The sequence below is a fragment of the Chlamydotis macqueenii genome, chromosome Z (assembly GCF_036417535.1).
Source record: "Chlamydotis macqueenii isolate bChlMac1 chromosome Z, bChlMac1.mat, whole genome shotgun sequence".
NCBI classification, from domain to species: Eukaryota; Metazoa; Chordata; class Aves; order Otidiformes; family Otididae; genus Chlamydotis; species Chlamydotis macqueenii.
The window spans coordinates 32,839,263-32,866,736 of NC_141593.1; the positions used below are offsets into that span (position 1 = coordinate 32,839,263).

At 37.4% G+C, this 27,474-nt stretch overlaps 1 protein-coding gene across 4 annotated transcripts in view; it reads right to left on the minus strand.

Moving 5' to 3' along the window:
* Positions 1-489: 489 nt before the first annotated feature.
* Positions 490-27,474, minus strand: part of NFIB (nuclear factor I B) — a 177,697-nt gene continuing 150,712 nt past the window's right edge. For 2 of the 4 annotated variants that reach the window (XM_086770109.1, XM_086770108.1), the window contains exons 10-12: positions 26,953-27,035; positions 17,986-18,074; positions 490-7,164 (exon numbers count right to left, since the gene is read on the minus strand). In XM_086770109.1, the coding sequence (XP_086626235.1) occupies positions 7,035-7,164; positions 17,986-18,074; positions 26,953-27,035 (302 nt within the window). In that variant the 3' untranslated portion in view covers positions 490-7,034. The remainder of the gene's footprint in view (positions 7,165-17,985; positions 18,075-26,952; positions 27,036-27,474) is intronic. The other 2 variants (XM_086770112.1, XM_086770111.1) reach the window with 1 other exon arrangement.

Genomic DNA, 27,474 nt, shown 5'->3' on the forward strand with positions numbered 1-27,474 from the left:
AGGTCTCTTCCGCTGTCATACTCAATCTTACATCACAGGAGAAGCAGTTCAGGTCACTAGGGCTGGTAAAACGTCATGATGAAAACTAAATATACACTTTTAAATTGAGCTGATTATCTGTTTATATCTCCCTTTGTTTCTGTTCTCCTTTTTTAGTGTAACAATTAAGTCAAAATGTATGCAAACAAATATGTTAAATCTGAACTCATTATACACAGAAATCCATAAAGTTGTGCCATGCTATCAGGCTACAACTTTTAAGGTTACCTTCCAAGATTTAGAATCACAGAATCATAGAACAGTTTGAGCTGGAAGGGACTTTAAAGACCATCTAGTTCCAACTCCCCTGCCCTCGGCAGGGACACCTTCCACTAGAGCAGGTCACTCGAAGCCCCATCCAACCTGGCCTTGAACACTTCCAGGGATGAGACATCCACAATTTTACTAATGATGACTCTTAGAGATAGAAAAGAAAACATAAGACCAAGGTCTGTAGCATAGCTCATTTTTATTGTTTAAACAGTTTTTGCATAGGAAATATAACCGCTTCCAGTAATTCACTGCAGTATGAGCAGCTGCTAGCAGTATAGGCTGGATATAACAGTAACAATCACATTAAGTCAAGCTTGATTTACACCAGTTTAAAACTTGTGGCAGTTGAGTTCATTTGTAACCTAAAAAAAAAGTACCAAAAAGAACATTATTATCCTCCAACCAGGCACAATAAAAACCTTTGTTAACACTCAGGCTAAGAACAGGTCCGATGCCAGAGGGCCCTAATTCCAAAATTAAGTAGCTGTACTGTAATGCATCCTACTAGTGAAGGTTCATTACACAAAGACTGTGCACGCACCTCCTTTTTAATTAAAATGTAACCTTCAGGATTTATGGCCTACAGTATCGGGAAAAATGCCAAAAGTTTTAAAATGGATCAACCCTGGTATGTAGCTAGCAAGCAACAACTGACTACTTGTCACCTACAGTTGTACTAAATGTATCTAAAGAAACACACAGCCCTACAAAAGTTGTTCTCAGAGAAATATCATTGAGATGGGGTGCCTCTTCCCAGCTTACTAAAAGTTCTATATGATATAAGCACAAATTAACAGCTTGATGAAGACATAATCTAATGCAGCTCTTGAGAAGCCTATGCCTGGGACTGAGGAACCCCTCACATTCTACAATGTTGTAGAGATTTATTTTTTTTTTTGAAGAAAATGTTATCTGAAACATATTTACAACTGAACTCAACAGAGACTGTGAAATTGAACAGGCACTGCTCATTTGTTTGAGTTTTTTGGTAAACATTTTGCTGGTTTTTGTTTCTTTCTCATTTTGCATCAACTTTTATCAGTCCATGCAACTTCAATGCCCTCAATGAAGAATGCATAATAAGCCATACTTCTTAAAAAACTTCCTTCTGCATATAGAGATACATTTGCCACATCAGTCCCTGTAGCACAGTTTTCAAAACCATTCTGTCAAAAATACAGTAATACAAAGACTAGCTTTAGTGTCACTAGCTCACACTGCTCTCCATTTATTTAGGCCACCTTCTGTTTTACTGTTACCATACCATGCAATAAAAGAATCAAAGGCTTATTCTACGATATTATGATGCTAGTGGCACTGAAGCCCTTTTCACAAATTCAACATACATTTGAATTGCAACACACAGATATTTCTAAAGAGTAATAACTAGTGAACCCTTTTATCATAAAAAAAAACAACTACTTACAACCATTGAAGAAAAAATTGCAACAAAAAATGTAAAAATTGACCGTCTCCAACTTGTCCCCTTTACTATTAACAATGTGACCAACAGAGCTGTGGCATGGAAACAGTACAAAGAGTTGTCATGGCAATAAGTTTGGCTGATGCAAAGGTCATTGTGCAGGGTTAAAGGGCAAAATCAGTGGTCCATGCTATCCTCCAACTGCAGTGCTCCACCACACCCACACAATTTTGAGGAATCAGAAAAAAAAACTGGGGAACTAGCAGAAAGTGCAAATAAGAAGGAGGCAGTTTTCAGCTCCTTCAGCATGGAGTAGGACATTCAACTTCGAGCTTTTCCTGTTTAACTAGATTAGTCTGCATGTGATTTTACTCGCTCTTTTCTTTTTCTAAGTTTTCTAGAGAAACCCAATTAAAAAGTCCAGGAGCATGCAGCTGGTTAATGTTAACAAAAGACCTTGACAGGATCATGTAAACGATATTGGATGTCATGCTTGGGGCCTTACTGCCAGCAACATTAGAGAGTTGTTTCATTAAACGTGAATACTGTACACTGAATATGGGATAACTTTCTGCAGCCTTCATAATCTCACACAGTAAATACAATTTAGATTTAGGTACAGAACACACTCCGGTGTCACAGCTGAGTATGTCCTTGTGCAATCTCTTTCATTAAGTCCTTATGAAGCTACAAGTTGCAAATCCAAAATTCTGCTCCCTGAGGACACAGCTATGTGAGACATAAGTACTGTTTTAGTTCTCTGCCTATCCTGAATTGCTCTGTGAACCTAATCTTAAATACCATCATGTAACAATCACAAAACTTTTGCTAAAGGCCATATATACTAATAAAAAAACAGTGGTGCTTCCAACATTTTGAAATGCTCTGAAAACCAACTTTTCCAATACTAAATACAACAAAATAACCTTCATAAAATATAACTTTTCTCCATTTACATTTTTAAAGGATTAGTAACCTATGCTTTTCAAGCACAGGAATCTGCGAAATAACTCCTAACATGGACAGATTTTTTTTTTTAATACATAAATTAAGAAACTGGAGAGTTTTAACCCAAGTCCAGTTTCCAAACAAGGAATATTCTTGTTTACTTTAAAAATGGAAATGACATGCATTTCCATTATAATTGTTAAAAAGTTAGCTTTACAAACAAGGGTATTTTAATTAAAAAAAAAAATTCTTAACAAAACTATACAGTGTACAAATTACTGTCTACAAGGTAGGCGTTTCATTCAGAAGATCCTCCTTTCTTCTCGCTACTTGCAGCTTCACAAATTCATTCACATATTTTCAATGGAGCTGCCCACCTGAACATCACCCCACAACTATATTGCTATAATTAATATTTTTGCCATGTCTTTATGTACAGTCTCCTTCACTGCCTTTTTTTTTCCTTAGTCAAGCCTCAAATGTTCATGTCACTCCAGGGGAAACACACTTCAGTGGCACAGCCATGAGGCCAGGGCTGCAAAGCAACTTAATAAAGGCAGAACAGTGCACATAGAACGGGGTGGCTCGATTTAGTCAGAATACACTTCCTGGTGAAGGAGGAGGCCAGAGACTGGATTTGAGTTCTCAATCTTATCTTAATCTTTTGACAGCTGAGCTTAAAAAAAACCAAACAAACAAACAAAAAAAAAAACAAAAAAAAAAAAAACCAAAACAAAACAAACCTACAGTAAATGAAAAGATGAAAAGCTCATTTTCTTCCAAACAGGCTTTTCTATTAGAGAGGCAGGTGGAAAAAACCCACAGTTGCTTAACAACTCCATTCATTCACATAGGAGGAAGGAGTTTGCTTTTAAAAATATCACATCTGTAAGCTCAATACAGGAGGTCAGAGACAACAAAAAACTCTGTTAAGGGCACCCACCTTCTTACAAGAGCAATCGTCATTTTAACTATTGCACTTTGAAGCCTGAACTTGTTTCAGTTTCATCCTGTGTGCTATTAAAAGCTTCAGGGGGACACCTTGCTAACGGCACTAAGCAAGGACAGCACCCCAGCATCCCCTTCTGCTCGCAAACAGCTCACTATCAATGGTGCACAGAAAGGACAATACAGACTTTGTTTTACCAGGCCAGAGCCTGAGGTGCACTCTGGGTGGGTCTGGTACATTTTCGTAAGCCATGTGCTTAGTGAACTAATTCACTTACTATGGGGCTCAGAAAAGGAGCAACATAAAATTGATTTTCATTTTCTTTTGGTGTCTTATGTTTCCATGTGAGATTCTTTTTCAGTGTAGGTATAGATAAATCTCAAGGATTTGCTTTTCTACAGCTCCTGCCTCTGTAGCCATCAGGGCCCCACCTACGCACGTACCTCCGGCCGGAGATGTGGGGCTGTGGCACCACAATGGCTGCAAGCCGCTGAGGGGATGACATTGGTGTGCCACTGCCCAGCACTCAGTGGGGCAGCTGTTCCTGCAGCTGCACCTCTGGACCTACTCTGGGACAGGAAAACTTCCAAAATGCACAGACAACGGATGTATTTTCGCAACACAGTATCCCTCTGTCCACATGTCTACACTTTCCTCTGCTTGCGTCCTAACAAAAGGGTGTGCTTTTAAGAAAAATTCACCCAGTGTTGAGCCATACAGCACAAAGATCCCTGGTGCATAAGAGGTCTCCAGCAACAGGCCCACGACTGATCTGCAAAATGTGATTTTACTGGAAATACACTTTTATTTACATCATAATCTAATTCCATGCATTAAGAAGCTCCTTCCCCCCTACAGCCCAGGGCTCTCCATCTGACCTGCTGTATGACAAGACAAAAGCCTGAGCAGGCTGAAAATTGTAATTCAGATGCTGTGAGTTAACAAACCTGGGGGGTGGGAAGAATGTTTTGACATAGGGAAAAAAAAAAAAAAAAAAGGATTATTTACCAGTCAAGTAGACTAAGGAAGGCAAATTCTCTGCAGGAGCAACTCCAGAGTCAGCTGAAGTCAGTGGAATTATGCTAGCAAAGATTTTGGCCCTCTACATGCATTTCCTAGACAAAGCAAGCATCTTTGTCATTCTGAGCTAAAAACATTTTCTAATGTGAACACTTTAGGATGCAGCATCTTTGCCAGAATGGAAAAGGCTTCATCTCACTGTGGGTCTTGACCTCTTTCTCTGCCTGTCTGTCTGTCTCTCTCTCTTTCGCAAGAAAAAAACCAAAAATTTAAAACAATTTCCTCAAGTCAAGTCTGCCTCCAACAGAATTCATTATTTATTTTTAAAATCCAGAAATGATTTCAGCTTGCACCCCAGGTGGGAAGTTAAAAAGAGGGAACCGATTTGAAAGTTTGTCACAGTAGGCAGAACAGTCGCTTTGCAGCCCTTGCCTGGCTAAGGGTGCACTGCTTCACAGCTACACTGTAAAGTGTTAAAAATCCTCCCCACCCACCCCAGAATATATATATATGTATGTATAAAAAAAAATCCCCTGTCCACCTCTCAGTACAGAAAAGGACCTCATCACACTGCAAAAATAGCAGTACCCACTTTGGTCAATTAAAACAAACAAAAAAAAGCATACATTATTCTTTTTTTTTTTCTTTTAAATCTGTGTACTTACCTATAATAACCAATACAGCTAAAAGCACTACCTACATAGGCAAAACTTGGTATTGCATAATTCGTATAAATTTGTATCCCCTCCCCCCAATATTAATTGGAAGATGAAAAACATGTAAGGTTAATAGAAAAAACACCAAAATACTGAAAATATTGCTGGTCGATTACAATTTTTAAGCGGCAACTATACACAGCCATGATATGCTTTATAAATGTGAGATAAAGGTATAACTGTCTAAAAAATCCATGATGTCACACTTTTTTCCCATCTGGAGTACAAAATATTTTGTCATAAAAATGGTAAAGATCTAAAATGATAATAAATGCAGCAAAACAAGTGTAGTGATGTCAATTTTTTTTGTAGTTTTTTTCTTTTTTTGTTTTTTTCAATTTTTTTTTAGATTTCAAGGCAAGGCACGTAATGTGGACATTATATCTTCGTGCAAATTAGGATTACTGGAAAGAGTATTTTAACTATTTTTTTAAAGAGACATAGAGGCAAAATGTCTGCCCATGCACGTTATATTTCTGTCAATATGTGAAAATTGTTGAACAAGGCTAACTTCTGAAAGCACCATGCAAGTATTCAGCACCCTGTAATTAGACTTACATGAAGAGTGCATTATTTAAATATAACATATCCCCATCCTGGTATTACCAGTTTGTAAACGGTAAGCTTTGCCCTTGTGACATGGATTTGCCTATCTCTTTGTCTCTATGATGCAGATTTTACAGAAACATGTAAACCCTATGGGTTCTTGATGCAACCAGTAACTAAATAAATAAATCCTACCCCTCCGTCGAGGCAGCAGCTAAACCAACATAAGTGCTGTGTTTTCATTGATCTATTTTTCTCAAGGACATGATTTGTCTTGATCTAATGCCTTTTAAAGCCCTCAAAAACTGAGGGGAAAAATAAGTCTGTTCAAAGTAATTTTTATTTCTATTTTTAATCCCCTCAATTTAGAGTCCAAGGGCTGAAGGACTTATAGTGATGACCCCTTAGATATGATTTTTAAATTGCACTTGCCTCTGTAAGTGTTTTTTAAGTGGGGAAAACGTTCACTTTATTTCTTTTCATTTTTACTGTTGCATGAGGATATAACACTTTTTACCTACGTAGAGGCATTTCTTCCATAGAGCCTGTGTGTTCATACTGATTGAAAATTTCAAACTGCGTAACACACTAGAAAAGGCTGAATTAAGGGCCAAAGTTTAATAAATCCATACTGATAACTAAAGGCTACAGAGCTTATTTTTAAAACATTTAGAAATCATAGTGTTGAGAAAATGACTGGCTCGCGGCCCTTTCCTCCTGCAGCTCTGTTGCTGCTGCCTAGCCTTTGTTTTGTGAGATAACCAGGAATAGTGATCCCATGCGTAAACAACAAGAATACTAAACCAATAAAACTAGCTTATCATGCAAATATTAAGGCATCTAGAAAGTCAGTTAAAATATATTGTCAGAGACAGAACATCTATTTCCCAGCGGACTTCATATAACAAAGGCTACTTAGCAGGGCTGCATTCTACCCATCAGTGAAATATCATTGACCCTTTTATGTCATTTCAGTTTCAACCATAAGGGAATTAGTGATTGTAAGAGCTGCAGTTGCTGGTCTATTTTTCCTTCTTTCTTCAGTTTCTTTTCTTGTCCTGTCTTCCTTTCTTTTTTTCTTTTTTAATTTTGCTTTTATTTTTTTTTATTTTTTTTTCCCTCAGTTGCTTGTTTCTGCTTGAAGGAAAGGCTCTCCAATTATGTTCAAACCATAATTTGGGACATTTGTCGGCAGGATCGGTGTCCTATTTGATACTTGAAAAGGAACGAAGCTAGCCCAGGTACCAGGACTGTTGAAAAGGGGAAAGGGATAAGGAGAGAGGGAAAGAGAGAGAGAAAGAAACAAAACATAAATTAAACATGTTGCAAAAACCAGAACACAATGAATTTGAATCAAAGTTAAGCCAATATTCATTATTAGTAGCATTACTTAAGATAAAATAAGAAAGCAAATTTGTGAATACTATTTGAGATTCTAATTCACAGTTTCCTTTGTGAAAGTATGACTTATTTGAATGAAAAATAAATGTGTTGATCTCAGTTGCTGTCTTACACTAAGTGGCCTGCTTGTTTATGAAAATCCCCCAAAACTTCAGGCACAAATATATAGAGCAGACACAACTAAAACATACAAGTGACACTATATAGCACCACGGATGTTCTTTAAGAGCTACTGAAATACACTACAGCGCTCAGGTTTGCTTTTTTCAAGAACACAATATGAAGGTTCAGTGGTTAAGCTTCCTGTGCAGTTTCCTACCCTCTGACAACCCAGCAGTTTATCTTCTCTCAGTCCCAAGATGTGCCTCTCAGGTGTGTGGGTCCCCATGAGAACAGGGGACCTTTAGTATTAAAAAACCCTGCTTTCTTCACAGATTTCTCCTAAAAACTATCAGTGCCTACTGAGCACTGGACACAATCATGTAAACACTTGCATCCCAGGGTAGTTGTGAGTTGAGCATAGCAGTGAGTACCATAAATTTTTCAATAAATGTCTGAGAAAGAAAGTATTTTCAAAGGCAATTCAATGACACTGGAACTTAAGTCATCATTTCAAAAGCACTCTGCCACTGAAGAGCTTAAGTCCCAATAGTAGTCACATGCTTACCAGGCACCAACCAGTAGCAGATAGCATGCCCAACAGTATTTGCAAGACAGATACTCAAAGAAAGACCTCAGCTGCCTCTATTCAGTATCCAGAGAAGACCCGGAGCAGCCTTTTCCTTAGATGTGTTTCTAGCAACCCAGAAATAATGGACTTCAGAGAAAGTCTCGCCAAATTTATTCAGAAGAAAAACAGCATCATTATGTCAGCAATCACTGCCAAACAACTAACACCAGAACTGGATACACAGTATGCAAACACATGCTTTCTCCACATTAGATGTTTCCACAAACACAATAGCTTACTTGGGAATACACACTGGGATGAGACTGGTAAGCAAGCACCATGATAACACATCTGAAGACTAAAAACTCCGACATGTTTTGTGGGGGATGGATGCTGGAAGTTTTCTTCCTTCTCTGTCTTTGGTCTCCCCTCCACACTGCTCTCTTCCTGGATGAGCAGATGCCCTTCTGTGGCACCAGGTGTAAAGAGGAAAACAGACCCATTTATCTATTTTAAATGTCTCCAAAATAACTGCATTTCACCTGGCAGATTTATGTCAGTTGCTGCTGTATGAAGATCAAAGAAAGAGGTCAACTTATTTTGTGAAATTCAGGCACCGTGTTCCTCAGGTCTTTTATAATAAAAATAATATAAACAGCTTCTGTCATTTAGTCCTGTTTGATACTCTTTATCTCTCTAAACCTGATAATTTACTATTTTGATTTCTAACAAAGAATTTCAGGTGTTCTGTTTTACACAAAAAAAAAAAAAGTGGAAAAAACTGCTGACCTGCTTGTCTCTCATTGAGACAAGTCAAATTCTGAAGTGAGCAGGACTAATTTATTTCCTTAAGGAAATATAAAATACATTAATAACCTAATGTATTTTAAATGTCTAAAGTACAAATATTATTCAGTAAGGTTTGTGGGGTTTGTTTTCTAACTGGTTACATTCTTGAAGGTCATCTGAAAATCTGAGGAATTTTAACCTCTTCAGAAATCTAAAAAAAAAAAACTTGCTGTATTTTCAAAATCTACAATCAGCTAATATGTTCAATTAAAGATTTTTCTTTCTTTTTTTACATTCTATTGACTATGAAAAATAAAATTAATTGTGCTGTTTGAGAAATAACCCTTTCTGAAATTCAAAAATCACAGTTACACCACGAATCTTGAAATCACAGACTTAAACACAGTTATGTATGAAATATTTGTTCAATAAGATCTGATGAAAAGATAATGTTTCAAAGAAAAAATTCAATACCAGAACCTCATTTAAGAGGCTTCACAATTTGTTTTAAAATACATTTTTTGTTCCTTCCTTTTTGGATTTCAGTGATGTTAAGAAGTAAATTCTGACATAACAGACACAATGCAAATCATTTCCAAGCACAGGGATGTGTAAAAATAGGAACTAGTAATAAAAAATAAAAATAAAAAACACAAGCAGATTTGTTTGCTCAAGATCTGTCTGAATATATGTTTTACAGTGCACAGTTCTTTGTTGTCCTGTTACATGGGATTTACAGTGTTTAGCAACTTTAAACAAAATAGAACACTAACTAAGGGAATGTAAATTTTGTGTGAGGTCAACACGGTATTTAAACAATTTCTGTTGCAAAGGCTAAATACACAGCTTCCAGGTTATCTTTCTGAAGATTTACAGTGCACTTCAGTGGTTGAATACACATATATGTGACTTTTTCCTTGGTTTTAAAGTTGACAACCTTTTAATGCTCATAATGGGTAAAGGGAAGAAGTCAGTGCTGATAAAGAACAAATTATTATTTGTAGCAGCTTTCTTATCTACTGCTTCATATAGGAGACAGAGATCTTGATTTTGTGGAAAGTGCTCCATAAAAATAAGTTGTAGCGAGTGACTAATAGGACTGTTGTTGCCATATGACCTACAAATTCAATATACATGTTTATTTAAACCTTTCAAGCCTCCCACTTTGTATTACACGACCATGATAAAAACATGCATTGCAACAAATTTATCAGTGCTGCATATGAATCCGCAGGGCCCAATAAATCTCCCCTGTTAACACCGTGTAGATCCCACAGGAGTTTCACAAGCCTCTCTCACAGCTGGCCGCCCACCAGGGACAGGGATGCAGGCACCAGAGCACCCGCCACACCAGGACAGCTACACACTGTCTGCCCGCCTCGGCTGGAAAAGCCATCACTTCGACACCTCTGATGGAGGGCTGACCTACATGAACTTGCTGGGCAGCAAGTTGGCCCCACTGGATGTCCCTCTGCTTGCCAGCACTTCCTTAGCCATGACAGAATCATAGAATCTTTAAGGTTGGTAGAGATCTCCAAGATCATCAAGTCCAACCATCAACCTAACACCACCATGCCTACAAAACCATGTCCTGAAGTGCCTCGTCTACACGTTCTCTGAACACCTCCAGGAACGGTGACTCCACCCCTTTCTTGGGAAGCCTGTTCCCGTGCCTGATCTTCAAGGCTAGATGAACTCCAGTTGTATTTTAGAAATTAACTTTATCATACTGCAGTTTGATGTAACTCTATCTTGGGTCATCCCAGTTCTGATACCGCTGCCAAGTCTTTACTGCAGACAAAAGAGGAAATCTGAACAGAAGTTACTGAGGTGAATGGCACTAATCACAGCACGAAGCTCAGAGAACAGCTAATCATACCAAAAAAACCCAAACAACCTTAGGCTCTAAGCTGCAAATGTATGTCTCTCTATCCGACATTCCTCCATACCCCATTACATTTATGGTAAATTTAATTGAACTTTCCAACACCATAATAAGCCATCCCCTGCTTTGTAGCTCCACAGTGCTCCTGTGTGTAGCCAGGCCAGACTGACAGCCCAGAAGAGCACAGTCCCCTGTCAGCTTTCTCAAACCTGCTCTGAACGGACCTCTGTGAGCGTCACAGAGTTTAGCTCCTGCCATGGAAACCCTCTACGTTTTTTCTGCAGTGTCCTAGGCAAAGCACCAGTTACTGCCAACTGCAGAGCAAACTCTACCTGGGGGCCCACGCAGGTGGCAACAGCAGGAAAAGGAAAAACACCTTTCCCTTCACCACACGATCCAGCAGCTTGCCTAAGTCCCAGGTAAACTTCCAGCCCTTGGTTTCAGAAAAGCAGAGGCAATGTTCTGTCTCTGTTCACTAAGTGTCTTAACATGGGGGAAGCAAAAACTCTTTCCAGGACACAGGCAAGCTGTAGTTAATGAGATGTCTCTCTGTTCACTCGGCTTCTCCTTCAGATAAAAAAAAGCTTTGTATGTATGAGTGGAATAAAGCAGGTCTACCCCGCCCTCCAGCTCACTGCTCCTGAGGAAATTTGTAAGCCCTGCGCTGACAGAGGTTCTAATATAAATGCCGGTCCCTTGGAATATGAAGTGAGACCTCCAAAACACTGCTCTAGGCTAAGTTTTGAAGAAAATTACATGAGAAGCACCATCAGACACTGCTGTGAGATTCAGACTGTGAGAGGGAGTATGGTTTGCAGGACCATCTTCCTGAAGCATTATACCTCTAAGTAATTTCACTACCAGAAATAGTTCTTTCTCACCGTAACTAGACTATCAGCTGTGTTATACAGTCATCAGTTCCCTCTCTATCTGCGGCAATCTATCTGTTCAAATGTAATAAAATAGGAAAGGAAAATTCTGCAAGCATTCTACAGGGTTAACATTCTCCATTACAGTTTCCATTACAGTTTTCACATGTTAATTCAATCACGATTTCTGCTGTGATTTCCTTTTAAAGATAATAATTGCCATTTCAAGAATCTCTGATTAAAGTATTACTGGAATAGACCACAAGCAATACTAACATTATATGTATATACAGTCCACTTTGGAGGTTATAATAACATAAAGATTATAATAATGTTAAGCAATTAACTAAATGCAATAAAAAAATAAATCAAATCAGACCTCTGAACAATTTTAAGATTCTTATTTTCCACCAGTACTACCTTCTTTCTATTACAGCTTCAGAAGACTATAAGAGCATTTCACCGTATGGAAAGTACACCTAAACCAGCATTTCCTTCTTGCAGCTTTACTACTCTGTGAGTGAACAAACTAGCTTGGACAAGGTAGATCAGACCATGCCAGGTCAGTCTTTGGATGCAAAAGGTAGAAACGCCTTTGATGCTGAGAGAAGTGGCACTAGCAAGTCACCAAGCAAGGTTTGTCCATCTCTGTCCTAAGCAAGTGCTTGTCCGCACAAGTACAGAAAACCTTACCATTTCAAATTGTTAAGATTGTACAGACTTTGGAAACGCAGTTGTGCTAATCTCAGTGCCCTGACTAAATTCCCAACTGTGCATTTCTGCCAAAAGAATAACCATCCCTCCAGCATCTACTTAATGTGGTACCTCTGCTACCATTCTAAATGGGTATCTGTAGTTAAATAGCTGCCAAATCTCACCTCCAAGGTGAGCATTTATTTCAAGAGATCTATTAAGTATATCTCAGCATAGTTTAGGATTACTTTTACAGTTTAGCAGACACAAACCACCCATCTAGCAGATGTAGGAGGTAAAGAGCTATTAATTTATGCCCAGAAAAGGGAAAATGGAATTGTTTTGTACTGATCCTTATTCTATTTCCTGCAGACCCCTTTTTGTGACAGTGTCACAAAAGAAGGTAAGGAGAGATCAGGAAGAGGCCACAGAGCCCATCACTAACAAAAAAAAATCCACAGCAGAGGAAGGGCCCAGAGAAACACTGCACGTCCATGCTGTGCTCTAGACCATGCACACATGAGCATTTGGTGCAGGGACTGGGCTAAAGGAGGTTTGCAAACACATACGTGCACAGAGAGGGCTATGACCAAGTGGAGGGCTGTCTCTCACAGAGCCAAACTGTGGAGAAGGTGGGCTCAGGTTAACAGAGACCACTGAGTCACCTACAAAAAAATGACTCTTCACTTTCCACATCTGCACTGCCTTTTTTTTCCCCCAAACATTACCATTTCCAGTTTTAACCTGTTAGATTTTTTTACCTTACCACTTTTTTAAAAAATGACTAAAAGTTTATTTATCAAATTAGCATAACTAAATAATAATGGAGATAATCCTAAATGCACAAAAAAAAAAAACTCCAACAGTGTAGTTCTACTGTTTAAAAAAAAAAAAAACAAAACAATTTGAACTAAGATGACCAAGGAGTAAAGAACTGGAGTAACCAAGGGGTTAAAGATAGAGTTTACACTTGGGAATTCTCTATAATATGCCCCTCCTTCCCTTGCAGTGCTGCCAAAAAATCATCTGACAGGAAACATAAGATTAAGTTTGTCCTACCTAAGTGAACAAAGAGGGCTCAGAACAGGCAACCAGTTCATTGCAGAGCGGGAACTTTCCTAATCCTGCTGGAATCTGCACTGCTGCTCAGAAAATATTACCGAAGTTGTTTTCTTTACTTTAACATCTTGATTCTGGATCATCTCATTCATTTTGGTCATACTGCAGTTCTCGCTGGTTCTCCCATAAAGGTTAACTTAAAGTTCCAAACATAATCATGTGGAAAATGGACATTATTGATTCCTATGGTCCATTGTTCCCCCATTCTAAGTCCCTGAAGTTCAAGTTCAATCTGGAATTACATCATGTCTGGTTTCTCCTGGTTACCAGACGGCTTGAGACGTGACCGCAGCTACAGAAAAAACAAACAGCCTTCTTCACGCTTCGGCTCCCCTATCGATTCAAACATAAACTTTTTTTCTTTCTCTCAAGTATGCTTCAAGTATGGAGCATGGTTAATTTAGAGATTAAGTTCCAAATTAGATTATCTAATGGCATCTTAATGGATTGCTGACCCATTTCCTGTGGGATGGCAGCATGCAAGTCTGGCTTGAATACAATTAATTTCTTAGGAAGTGTTCTGAAGATGTTTGCCTAGATGGAGAGGAAACATAATGTTCCGCACATCTTTCTGCATTACAGAGTTGGGCAAAACTATTACAGTTAGCAATTTAAATTGATAAAGACCAGAAATCGTGAGGTTTTATTTCTATGAATACTTCACCATCAGGACACTTCAGCATTTTTGTTCTTAAATGGTAATGAATTGATACTTCTATTCCAAACCATTGCCCAAGAGGATTGGGGTGGGGGAGCCGGGGTGGGGAAGCAGGGGATATGAACCATTGCTCTAACAGGTGTCTGTGTTTGCTAAAATGCGCTTGCCACAGCAATGCTGCTGTGTTACTTTAGCGATGTGTTTTTGTCATACCAAACACATACAAGGTACTGTGCTACAAAAGCAACCTGCACCCATTCTCAATTCCTCTCCTACTTATTTCACAAATCAGAAATTATCCCACTCGACTGCCTCAGCAGCACTATTAACCTAAACCCAGAGTGGTGCTGGGGGGAAAAAATGATGCCTGGAAAGCTGAACACCCCTACAGCAAGAGCTGAGAAGGAAATCCAGCACTCTGAGAACAGAGCTCCCGTCAGCATCTCCAGGAACAAACCAGCTGTTGTGCTATGCTTATGTGTCAAGATAACAGACCAAAAGCAGGAAATGCTAACCTAGTGCATTTGCCTGGGTAGTGTAAATGTAACATTACAGTAACAGTTAACCCATAAAGCTTACACAGAAAGACTGTTAAAAAAAAAAAAGAATATAAATAACAATAGTTGGGAATAAAAATATATTTGGCAATAGCTGAGTTAAAATGGACGCTTTGGCAATGAAAATCTGCTTACAGTCTGTGAAAGACTTGCAAATACTCAACATGCTGTAAAAGAGACCCATCATGCCAGTGTTTAGGAGTGGTCCCACTGGAATGAATATCAATGGCATAAAGAGTGGCTGAGATTCAGGCTCAAGCTCATGTTATCAGACTTAGACACAGACACACACACTTTTTCTCACTCTCACTTCTGTCTAAAGTTCACTTGTTGCATATGCTCTTGCTCTCACGTAGCAACTGAGACAGTATTTTCCTAATTGAGCCTTACTGATTTTCACATCTTCCCCTCACCTTCTGTCTCTAGAAAAACAGTTATTATCACAGAACTGTGGTTATCAAAAAGGGAAGGGTTTTTTTTTCATGGATTCTTAGTATCTTCTTCATATGTACAACAAAAAATTGAGATAAATGATCTTTAATCTACTTGAGACAGTAGACAAAATATATACTATAAATACTACAAAATAATTGTAGATGGTTAGGGCATCAGGAACAAAATAAAAATTACTACTTCCAAATACCTTACCAAATAATTGGGGTTTTTCCCATTTTTTAGGCTGCTCACAGGATGTTTTCTGTAAGTATTTTGTTTAAAGATACTAGAACGTTTAATTCATCTAAGCAAAGTATTAATCTAGTTTTTACTATCACTATTCCTTGCAAGTTTTCTGGTGTTGAAGAAAATGGTTCATCAATGACTTAAGGTTTTAAGCTTAGGGGCTTTTTTGGTCTTGTATTATTCATATTCGTCTTTTCTTTTTTTCAAAGTTCCATCTTTTGCACATGGACCGCTACTGTCTTATACTAGGACTTTAAATGCCAACAGATACATAATTTTATAAGGAAAGAAAAACCCAGAAAATATATTTTGAAATCTACATATCTTTTTTTGGAATCTTTATATCATATCTACTATCAGGTATGACAGGCAGCTAATAATAAGACAAAGAACACAGAAATAACAGAGGTTTTATCGTCATTCACTCTCACCAAGTTTCCAAGGGACGGTTCACCAACAATGCTCCCTAACAAAGCTTTCAGCTTGGCCTCTCTGCTACCTGATTTCTGTAGGAACAGGACAGCTAACGTTGAGGCACTAACAACTTTTTTACCTTCTTGAGGTTAATGATATTTCTGAAAAATTAGGATACTTAAAATAACCACAAAAGGTGTAAAAGGTCAGATCAAGTACCATCAAAATGAGCACTGCAGATTTGAGGAAATAGTACAAATGTTTACTAAACCATTTTAAGGAGGGGGGAAATTTGACTGTCTGGACTAGAATATATTTTTTGCCAGCAAGCAACAACAATTCCTTTTGCAGTAAGTTCTCCTTTTTTTAGTGTTAGTTTTAGTGTTAGAAAGGCTCACTGCTCCTTAGCTTGCACAGGTATCATTTCTCCTCTTAGATCCTCACCTACATGGGATTTGAAGAATGTTGTATTTCAAAGCCTAAATCCTAAAAGCCATCTATTTAGGGAGAACTAACAGTTTATTTCTTTGTCCTCTAAGGTTGTTCTTAATTCAAGGCCAAGTAAGCATAGCCTAGGCCTGTAAAGAGATGACCATGGCAGAATTTGTGCCCAAGTTCATCTGGCAGCACTTTCGTATGTTGGCAGGGTCAAAGTAGCATTCGGGGAGCGACCTGCAAAGCAGTTTTGTCTATAAAGGTGAGTGGATCATGAAGCGTGCTCGCACTCATCACCAAAGTTTCCTCGGTCATTGCCTAGAAATCTTTTTCCTCCCTTTGCTCTCATTTCATAATATATGCCCAAGGGTCTTGTGTGATGGCTACTGAAAAACAGAATTCAGCAAACACTGGGACAGTACTTCAGCCAGTATAAACTGGCATGGCTTTAAAGGGTGTTTGAGTAATGACTGATTAAAACTGTTCAAGGATATTCCTAGATAGGCAGTTGTGATATAATTTCCTAATGCCTGTCCATGCCCTGAGAAAGCAACACCCTTTGTAGTGGGAGAATAAATCACCCCCTCTCTGCTATACTAGCTTAGTTTGGATTCACTCTTGGCAGTACATTGAAAACTGTGGCAATTACTGCATGATGGGGATTTATAATGTGAATCACAGCCCTTGAGGAGATGAGGTGAATCCATTAGCTAATTTTCCATTGTGCCATTTAATCTAGAAGGGAAGAAATGACAACATTGAGCTTTTCCACAATAATTCTTCCAGATTTTAAATATTATTTCAGAAAAAAAAATGCAAAAAGGATAAGTAAAGCAAAAATATTCAAGGCATTTAAGCTTCAGATTTGTAAACAGCACCAGTTTTCAAATTCCATAATTACGCTTCCAAGTTGATACTCAAAAACCTCAAACCTTCTAGCAATCCATAGTACAATCCAGTGCATCAAAAGGCATTTTGTGCATAATACATATACACACCCACATTCACACTATTACTTACACAAACTATGTAGAGGTATGTATACTTCCAAGAAGTATTTAAAATTATTTCAAGAGCAAGTATCTAATACTTCATCTGACAGGCTCCCAACCCATGGCCTTTACATGTGCAGCCCCTATTAAGTGTTGCAGATAATTCTGCACATGAAAGAGGTGAAAAACTGATGTATCACGATTATGCTGATTTGTTTACACACCTATTTAGACACGCACACCTCCACTGTTACCATAATTCATTGTATACCAAAAGAAATAAAAGAATAATCAGTAATTTATTAATGTACCAAAGGTTAAGGGGTTTTGTTGTGCTTCCTTTATTTTAATATAGAAAGGAACTCTCTTTCATGTAAATCATTCCTAATTATTCTATTATTTAGCTGAGAAATATGATGGTTTATATCTTACCTTCATTTACATGTTAGTGACCTAAGTCTACACCAGCCGATTAGTAAGAAAAATCTCTATGAATAGTACGGTTATTCATTGTCCAAAACCACCACCACCTCAGACATGTATTACTATACTGATCTATACCTCTAACAGCACCATTTTCTTTGTGTTAAACCACTAAGCCCCCCAAAATATGACCTTTAATTCTGCAAACACCATTTTCATTTTTTAAGCCTAAGATCAGTATTCCCTTAAATTTACAAACCCTTTGCATTTGGCAGCACAGCACTGTCTTTCCAGGTGCTTAATTAAGGCAGTTTCTGAATTCAGCTTACACTAAAGATGATCTGAATGTGTATGGGAGAAACGTTACACATGTGTTTTGATCAAATGCTGTCACAGATTTCTCTGGAGGCCCGCTAAAACAGATACTGCAGCTCAATGCAACTTTTTTAGAGGTGGTGTAGGGGTGGAAATAATTAAAATGTTACCTTTGCCAAGTAATTCCCAATGTATCCTCACTGGCACTGGGGTATAAATGCCTGCCGTTTTGATTCATGGTCCAGTCACAAATTCTCAGCTGTCAATTGAAACCTAGCAGTCAGATATGGATCGAGCAGTACTACAGTTTTTAGTATTTAAATGAATACATGCAAACTAGTACTGTACATGGCAAAAGGCTTACTTTCCCAAGAAGTAACTTTAAAAACTAAAAGCAAACAAACAAAGAAAAATAACTTATTCTGAGAAATAAATGCCTATAGAGTTGCTTAAGATAATGCTACTTTAATACGCTCCTCTATTAATAAAGCATAAAAGAGTAACTAGTGTTTAGCACATAACAATTAGCCATTATTAGATTACAAACTGAGCTGGAATAAAAGGAAATGTTAATATTCAATAGTGAGATACTTTAAGAAAGGAAATAAAAATGCTCTATATAATGTGTTTTAAGTAAAGGTCAAATATAATCAATATCTTGTAGCATGCATTTCATGAAACATAGAAGACATGCAATTTATAGAAAATTTGCCCAAATTAAACAAGCTGTATGTCCTTATCTTACTATTTAAGAAGGGTAAAGGTATTTTGTAATTGAAGCTTATTAATCTAGTGTTACTGAAAGTGATATTACTTAGCAAGAGGTGATAAAATAATCTAATCTTGCTTTAGACTCAGAATAATTGCATTTAAAATACTTTATTGTATTTTAATAGAACTAGGAATGCATCAAATGTTAGCTGAAACAAATTTTTCCCAGATCCTCAAATTATCAATTCTGCCTCCATGGATTGTTCAAGCAACCCTCTACACCTCTGTTTATTTAACAGCTGCCCTGTAGTGTTAGCAGATTTATTGAAAAGATATACTGCTTATTTTTAAGATTATGAAAGTGAATTTATCTGGCTTGCGAAGAAAACATACATTTTAACCTCTATGTGGTCATGCTGTATATAAATTGATGTACCATTATATATGATATAGCAGTCTGAACTGAAGATAATGTTGTTACTGAGTTTAATTGCATCCAATAAGTTTTTGTTTTCTCTACCAGTATCCACAGTCTTTAGATAGCACAGGCTACAGCAAACAAACTACAATAAGCTATTTTCACAGGAGCACAATTAATTGCAGTCTTTTCCTGAAAAAACACAAATGCTGAGGACAAGACAATATTGCAAATCTGACCCTGTCTGGCTGTTAGACTCACAAGCTTCCTGCTGTTAAGGTCTGAGAAATGGAAATGTTAGTCTCTGATGTTTTCATAGGGATTGTTTCTTGTTTGTTATCTGAAGAACTCCAAGGGACCTTCTAAAGGCCATTAAAAGCATGACTAAACCACATGAAATTAACCAGAAAAGGAAACATGCAGTCAAAAAGTTTGCTAGAGGTAACTGTGAATAATATATTAAATATGTTTAAAGAAAAGGGTAAGTAAATATTTGGTTTAGTCACTATACAAAATAGTATTGTAAACTTTATTTTAATTTGAAGACATAGTAAAATATGTCAGCTCAGTTACTCAATTTACTGTAGATGTATTTCTGCTATAATCCTTAAGAATGTCTTCATCTCCATTATAGATGCACATTTTAAAGCTTTATAACTTAGCTATAAAAACTCGCTTCCAGCTGAAACACAAGACTGAAAGGTTAACCCCCCCCCCTTTTCTTCTTTCACAAAATATAAAATCTACAAATAAAAGTCCTTTGGTTGATTAGAACTATAAAAAATATTAAACTCACAAACATAGTTTTACCAAATCATTTTATGCACTTAAGTCTAGCTCAAAAATCTGGCAAGCACCTAGCTTTCTATAGAACCTGCTTGCATTTGTCATTTGGTGAAAACAGTAAGGGTATGATACATTACATTTAAGTAAATCAGCTTCTGCACTAAATCATTATATTTATCCACAGTCTGTATTAAAACCTTCCACGTGTACCATTAATGTGTCAAATTTATCATTAAGAAAGCTCCAAAAAGTGGTTTTCAAACCTATTTCATAAATGTCAATAATGACATACTTGATATTATTTACAGTCATATGTACCTCAATACGTAGACATCTAAGTAATGGTAACAAGAGAACATGCACATTTTATATATATGCTGTAGACACATACACACATATGTATATGAAGATTCATGCTACGTCAGACATACTTAGTGTAAAGTGTAGTGCTATTCACTGCACCAGCTGTGCCATTACTTACGGCACTGGCAACAGCTTGAAGAACTGCAGGACTCTATGGCAATGGGTTCTGTGAGAAGCTCAGGATTGCATCAGCTGTGCTGAAAACCACTCTCCCAATGTTAAAAACTATTGCTCCATGCTCCTCAGCAGGCTCACACACCTGCCATGTTGTCTTTAAAAACTAACCTGCCAGGAAAATGGGTTTTTTTCTCTCTCACATAAAATCTCCTCTCCCAATTCACTCCTGCTTAGAGATAAGGATGTCTTAAGATTTAGGAAAATACTTCTGAAAAAATATAGAAGTATCACTTTTAAAGTCTGCATCTGCATCCCTCATATGTGTTCAGTGCCTTCTGGGTAAAGAGGCTGGAGAAGCTTAAAAGAGCTCTCTGAGCCCTGTCTCCATTTGATGGAAGAAGACGTCCGTCCCCAGCAGCAGCGGGAATGCTGTCCTTGGAGCATGTCCAGACAGCCCAACAGGGTAAGCCTTGGAGCACAGACCTGATATAAGTACCAAGCTTTGGAAGGATGTAGGGCACTTCAGTACAGTGTTTTGAGTGCTATGTGTTGTCTGGAGACATGCTGAAAGCTTTCTGGCTAGTTATAGTCCTCTGGGTAATTTAAGTGGAATCTAAAATCATGCTGCAGTGTTAGCTAGAGATGAGAAGACACGTTCACTCACCCACAGTAAGCCAGCTAAAAGAGTTTCTCTGCAGGACATATGAAAGGGAGAGTCAGGGAACTACTTGAAGGCTACTTGAGAAAACTTCAAAACCTCACTAGAGGGACTTAAGAAATAGTCATAGACAATAGACACAATAGACACAATAGACACTTAATAAATGCTGAAAAACATTACTAACTTTCTCAAAAATACGCTATGAATGCAAAATAAATGACATGTGCCAAAGTCTTTCCTAGAAGGCTGTTGGGCAGGCCTGCTCTTCAGTCTCACAGCTTTGTGATTTTCAGCAAGAGAAGCCACATGAACCCCACTTGAATAACACCTTCCATTCACGAAACATTCTTTTTTTTTTTTTTATTTATCTCTCACCTAACTACACAGAAAAAGAACATGGGTCTGTTTTCTGAAGTGGGAGAGGATCACCAGCCTTGCAGCTGTTGGGGAAACCTCACAAGCACTCCAGCTGTTTCCTGACATGTGAAGCTGCAGCAGCCTCTAATCCTTGCGATACATCCTCACTGCTACACTCATGACCTAGCAGAGAGCGCAAAGGCCACTGCAATGGGCAACTCCCTCACTTGCCTCACAGGAAGGGTCCACAGGCCTAGGCAGAAGCAGAGCAGTAGACCAAGTGCTTCTCCTAACTCTTCCAGCTGCCTGAAACATATCCACCTCCCTGCTCCTGTTCTGCCCTCTGTAAGATGCCAGGAAAGTTATTTTGGTTTGCACTTTCGGGTGCTGTGAGATGTACTGATGTGAAGTTCTACTCAAGAGCTAGATTTCACTGTAGCTGCCTTTTCAGTTTAAACTGGGCACCTTCCAAGCACAACCATCCTGCAGAGTGTCCTATGTTCATTAAAAACCCATAATCAACAGCTCAATCTTTAGTCACAGTCTGAATAATTTTTACCAGGTGATACTCAGGAAGGTTTTGTATTCTCCTCTTGAAAGAGTGGCTGTCTGAGACTAACATTCATTTCAAGCTTCTGTGATCGCTAGTGAAAGCAGATACATATTTTGGAAAGTGTAATAGGAGACTGTGCTATAGCTCCTGTTAGTTCAGAAAAGCCCATAAAACTTCACATTTGCATATTGCCATTGTTTTGACTGAAACTTCCTTTAAATGTGTTTCCTTTCCAGCAAGCATATGTGAAAGGTGACCTCTTATCCATTTACATACCTCCCTGGTGCTCACGTGATCCAGTTTTACGTCAAACTGTCAATTATGATAAGAGACACAATAAGAACAGCCTAAGTGTTGATAACCTGTTTCCTGGCTTTACTGAGAAGTTCTGTTTAAGAGTCCACTTGTGTACTTCTTTCAGCCCTCTGCTGAAAGCAAAAGCAACATCCACCCAAAACATTTTGCAAACAGTTAGTCTGTGTACAGTGGACATTTCAGTTTACGATTTCCATTATGAATACATGAAGAGAACTCCATTTTGAACTGTGCGATCCAGTAACTAAAGGATGCATCTGGTAAGAACAACTTCCTACCAAAGAGGCAAGGCAGTCTGGTGTGTAGAAAATAAAAAGCTGTCCACAGTTTTCTGATTTTGCATTTGAGAGACCTTAAGTGTTTCTTATACCGATGTACATGGGAAATGTCTCACTCATAAATGTCAAAGCTGTGTGAAAATCATGTATACCACAGACCACACCCAGAAAGTCCAAGCTCTAGTGAAAACAATGCCATTGTATTGATCAGTGCAAAGACTGGAGGAGTTCACTAGTTCCTCAGTAGCAGGGCCAGCATTAGTTAGCACAGTTTACGTAACAGACAGGAAAGTTGCAGAGGTCATTGTCTTCACAGACCTCAATACCTATCCTATTTATTTATATTTTCTAATTAAAAATAGAATCACCCATACAAGGCTCCAAGATGCATTAAAATTAAATCAATGGCCAAGAAAGAAAATCTGTCAGTTATTTCATTAATTCCAACAGAAATCTTATTATTTGTGAAACCATTAATCTGCATTTGCAATAAATGCAAATGTCTGTCTAGCTATCCATCCACTCACCCATTCATCCATCTCTCTGTTTATATTGTTTACACAGGTAAAGTGCATGACTAGTATTTCTGGCAACATTCTAACTTTATAGCCAGAAACAACATCAATCTGTCTCTAAGTGTCTACCAGTTCAAGAACACAATAAATTAATGAAGTTGAGAACAGTAACACAAGGAGGATACAGAAACGCCATTATATAACCATGAAAATTCTCATCATTAAGACTTTGTTACTGAACTAAACATCTCTCCATTAGGATTGTTTAGCCAAAAGAATGGAGACACAGCTAGAATCTGGCAAAGGACTGTGTTCACTTGTAGAAGATTGAATTTGACTGAGTTTCCTCAGTTTGTTGCTTCCTCCTCTAGTCTAGGCTTAGACACCACAAATCTTCAGTAGATGCAAATCAGAGAAAGAAGGGGGCAAAAAGGTGCTCCCATATAATGTGAAGATTATTCAACCTTCCTTTTATGCACAATGCATTTAAGATGTTTCTCAGCACAGATGATGAGCACTGAGTACCAGATTTGACTTCATAAAATAATCCCACCAACCACCAATAGTAAAATTAAGAAAAACTGTCTCACTCAGGTACTAGCTCGTATCATTTCCCTCTCCCCTCCCTATGGTACCCTCCCTGCAGTTACATGATCAATACTTAACAACTCTCAGAAACTGATGCTGAATCAAGAACAGCAAAACAAGTGGTCATTAACCATTTGTAATAGACAGCTGGGGAGGGGCTGACATGACTTTTTTACAACAAAATAGTAAGATACATGTGACTCTCTAGATGCCACTGAAACAAGAGGTATGTTTTGTAACTATTCACATCACAGTATAGAAATGCCTGGCATTTCAAGGCGGGTTACAGGAAGACCCACCAGCGATTGCAGCAGAAAGTGGACAGCATAGTTTTAATTCCTTATTAGACTCTTCTCTTCCTAAGTACCAACAGAGCATGCTAAGTAATGCATGTAACAGCATATTTTTCACTGTATCCAGATCAGTAAAAGCAAATAAACTGCTCCCATTGGTGCTATCATGCACTGTCTTTCAAACTTGTGTTCAGTACTTCCCATCTAAATGTGAGTATTCCAGGCAGGTTGTGCTATAAATTGTTTACTGGAAGTTCTAGCAAACTATCACTTTGTCAAAACGTTCCATGGAAGTGCATTCTTGTAAAATACATGTGTAACTTTTAAATTTATTGTGGTTACTGTAATTTAAATAGGCTACATAATGGTTCTTTTTAACAACCACAAAAATAGTCAACGATATATGTCAATATTTCTCATAACCAGAGAGAATAAATCTTCATAAAGGCTCCTCCAATGAAGTAAAAAATGTACCGGTGACAATATTTATTCTTGAGAGGTCAATGGGCATTACAGGGTATGGTGAATGTTTAAAAGACCTCTCTGTAACTAAAACCATTGGCTTTCTAATTTAGAATTTCTCTCCATTAATACAAAATGATTGATTGCCTTTATTTAATGTACCCCTTGATTTTTCTTTTCATTCATCATGGGCTGCTTTAAAGCAAATGCATTTAAAATCTGCCACAAGAAGAGTGGTCTCTTTTAAATTGTTGTAAAGTAATGAAAGGACATAGTAAATCAATCTCATTTATGCCTTACCAAAGCATAACCTTTAGTCTGTTAAAGTTGTTCAGACAACCTCAGTGCTCTACCTCACTTTCTGGGTAATAAACATGTATGACACTGTCATCTCAGAGATGCCTTTAGGATTTAAGTGACTGAAAGTAACTAATTAATTTGAAACATATATATGCACTTATATATTCATATTAATCCATCTGAAAAAGCTTTGTTGTTAAAGTATTCTGTTCTTTCAAGTGGTTTCAGCAGTACATGCTATTCTCTAATTTTTTACATATTTATATGTGTAAGTATCCACACACGCACCTCCCTCCCAAACGCACTCAGGGAAGCATATACATACATGCATTGCATAAGTTAGAAAAGAATAGAGAATTCACAACAAAGATGAGACCATGACACAATTTTTAAATTTACAATATGGCTCACTGGTCACCAGTTGATGCTCTTGAATTGATATAATGAGACTATGAAGCAATATACTTTGAAGGGAGAACATCAGTTTCACGCAGTGGCATTGAAGAATTTTTCTGTTTGTGAAGTGTATGTGAGACCTAACTCATTTCCCCTTCCCCTTAAGCCATCTGGCCACATGTTTTATCATGAAAGGGAGTATAAGACACAGTGCATGTAAACACGAAATACTGTGATGACCCTTGAGATCCCTCTCACTTTTATGTTCCTATGGCACTGATGAAATCTCCACATTTATTTCCATCTACACAAAGCCAAAATATAGAGAAGATGCATGAAATAAGCAGTATGTGATTTACATGTCATAATCTCAGACAACACAAAATTATGTGTGCAGCCACTACCTTCTGGCATGTGATAAGAAGTTTGTAACTCTTGCAATCAACTTGGAAGAAGGTGAAGTGGGCTTAAGCAGAGGCAAATCTGAAGAAAAAATTGTGTTTAAAAACATGTAGTGAAAAAACAAATATTGCACATCCTGAAATTAACTGGATGTCAGAGACTTCTCAAAGGATACTGTGTAAAACTTCACATGAATAGAAATCCTGAAATTACATGCACTTTTAAAAAAAGAGACATTGTTTGTGTTTTAAAATACAATAAACCTATAATGTGTATCTTTTAAAAAGAACCATGATATAGTAATTATAATACATTTTCATAATACAACACTCTTTGAAAGGTTAAAAAAAAAGCAGTACACTAGAAAATTTACTGAAAAATGAATGGCTGGCAAAACCACTAATTGTCATTTGGTATTTTCATAAAAGTGTACAGATGTTTCCAGTTATGTCTCACTGGTTAAAAAAAAATAATAATTGGCAAAGCATCAGCTATCTTGAATAAATGATCATCTTTATGACTTTCTCTGAACTCTGCATGTGGTGACTTCTAAAACGGACATACTGCCACCTTGCCCTGGAAATGGGTAGGCATAGGAGTTCCAGGTGAAGCCTGCTTCAGCTATACCTCAGTAAACACAGAACAGGTAGATTTTACTAAAAAATGAAACAGGCACATGTACCAACTGTTGACAGGAACTCAAGCCTGAGAAGAAAATACAGTGCAATAAATACCAAAGACTATTTAACAGCCCTTTTCTTACTGCCACATTCCACTTTTTTCCTCATAAGATCTTATATGCTGTTAATTTCAGTTGTCTACTGCTAACATCTAGGAGCAACACAAACACACATCACAAAATATGCTAAAGTTCTAAAGAGTCTGCCTGTATTCCTGTTACTAGCAATGTAGCATTTCTGTATATGCATGGTCTTGCTACTGACTGAGGCTAATTTGTTTGCAAGTTATCATTAATCTTGGCTGTATATTTTCACAGTTTGGGTAAACACTTCATTTGCATTAAATTTACAGCATTAATGAGATGTGAAATTTAAAATGTTGCTTGAAATGTAAATGATGTAAGAATAGTTTTACATGGTTTTATCATGTTTTAAATCAGCAGACCAATTTAAACCTATTAAAGTGTTGCATTGAGAATTTAGCTTTTATAACTCATCTTCTAGAATTAAAATGAAAAAATGTAGGCTTAAACATCTAGAGGAAAAAAAACAGCTTAAAAATAATAAGTTGGACCTTTTTCTTTGGAAATTTGGCTTATTTTTTAAACTGATTTTGAAATGAGCATTTGTTCCTTACACACCTCATTCTCTTTCCTAAAATCCTACTAAAGATTACATGTATGAGCTCTTGAAAAATAAAATAATTGAAAGAAATATGATTAGAAGATGGCAGAAATCTAAGAATCTAAGAAATAAGGCATATGCTACATTGATGTTGCTTAAAGGGCTCAGTTTTGTTTTGAATAAACTTCATCTTCAGATGAAGGCAAATACTGAAACCATTAGGATCTCCATCTAATCCAAGATAACAGTGGCAGCACGTAGGAAGGAAATATCACAAAAGCTTCTCTATATCATTACACCTATGTGAAACTTGCCCACCTGTTGCTGGTGTAGGAAGGATGGGTCTCTTGGGCTTAGTCCCACATATCGATTGGCCTGGGATGTGCCTGAGGCTGTGTAGGCTGATTAAGGAAGAACAAAACATATTGATAAAAATGCCAACCTATCATAACTATTACCCTGTGCAGGTACAGTACAAATATGAGAGATCCAGAGTTATGATTTTGCAACATATAGGATGTGTCTGTGTTTTCCCTTTATTTAAACTTTAATAGAATGTAAAAGAAAAATTGGACCAAATTTTGAAAGGCATGTGTAAATTCCTATCGACTTCAATGGAAGCTGCATGTGTAAATCATAATAAAGTCTACTCCTAAACAAAACTTCCTCTGATTAATATATATATATATATATATATTTAAAATTATTAAATAAGGTGTGTATTTGAAGGGATCGCAAGTCTGATTCTCATTTCCATTACATCAATCTAAGTCACCAGAGAAATCACTGAAATTACAGTGTTGAGAGAGAATATTAGTGCACGCTTATTATTATCCTTGC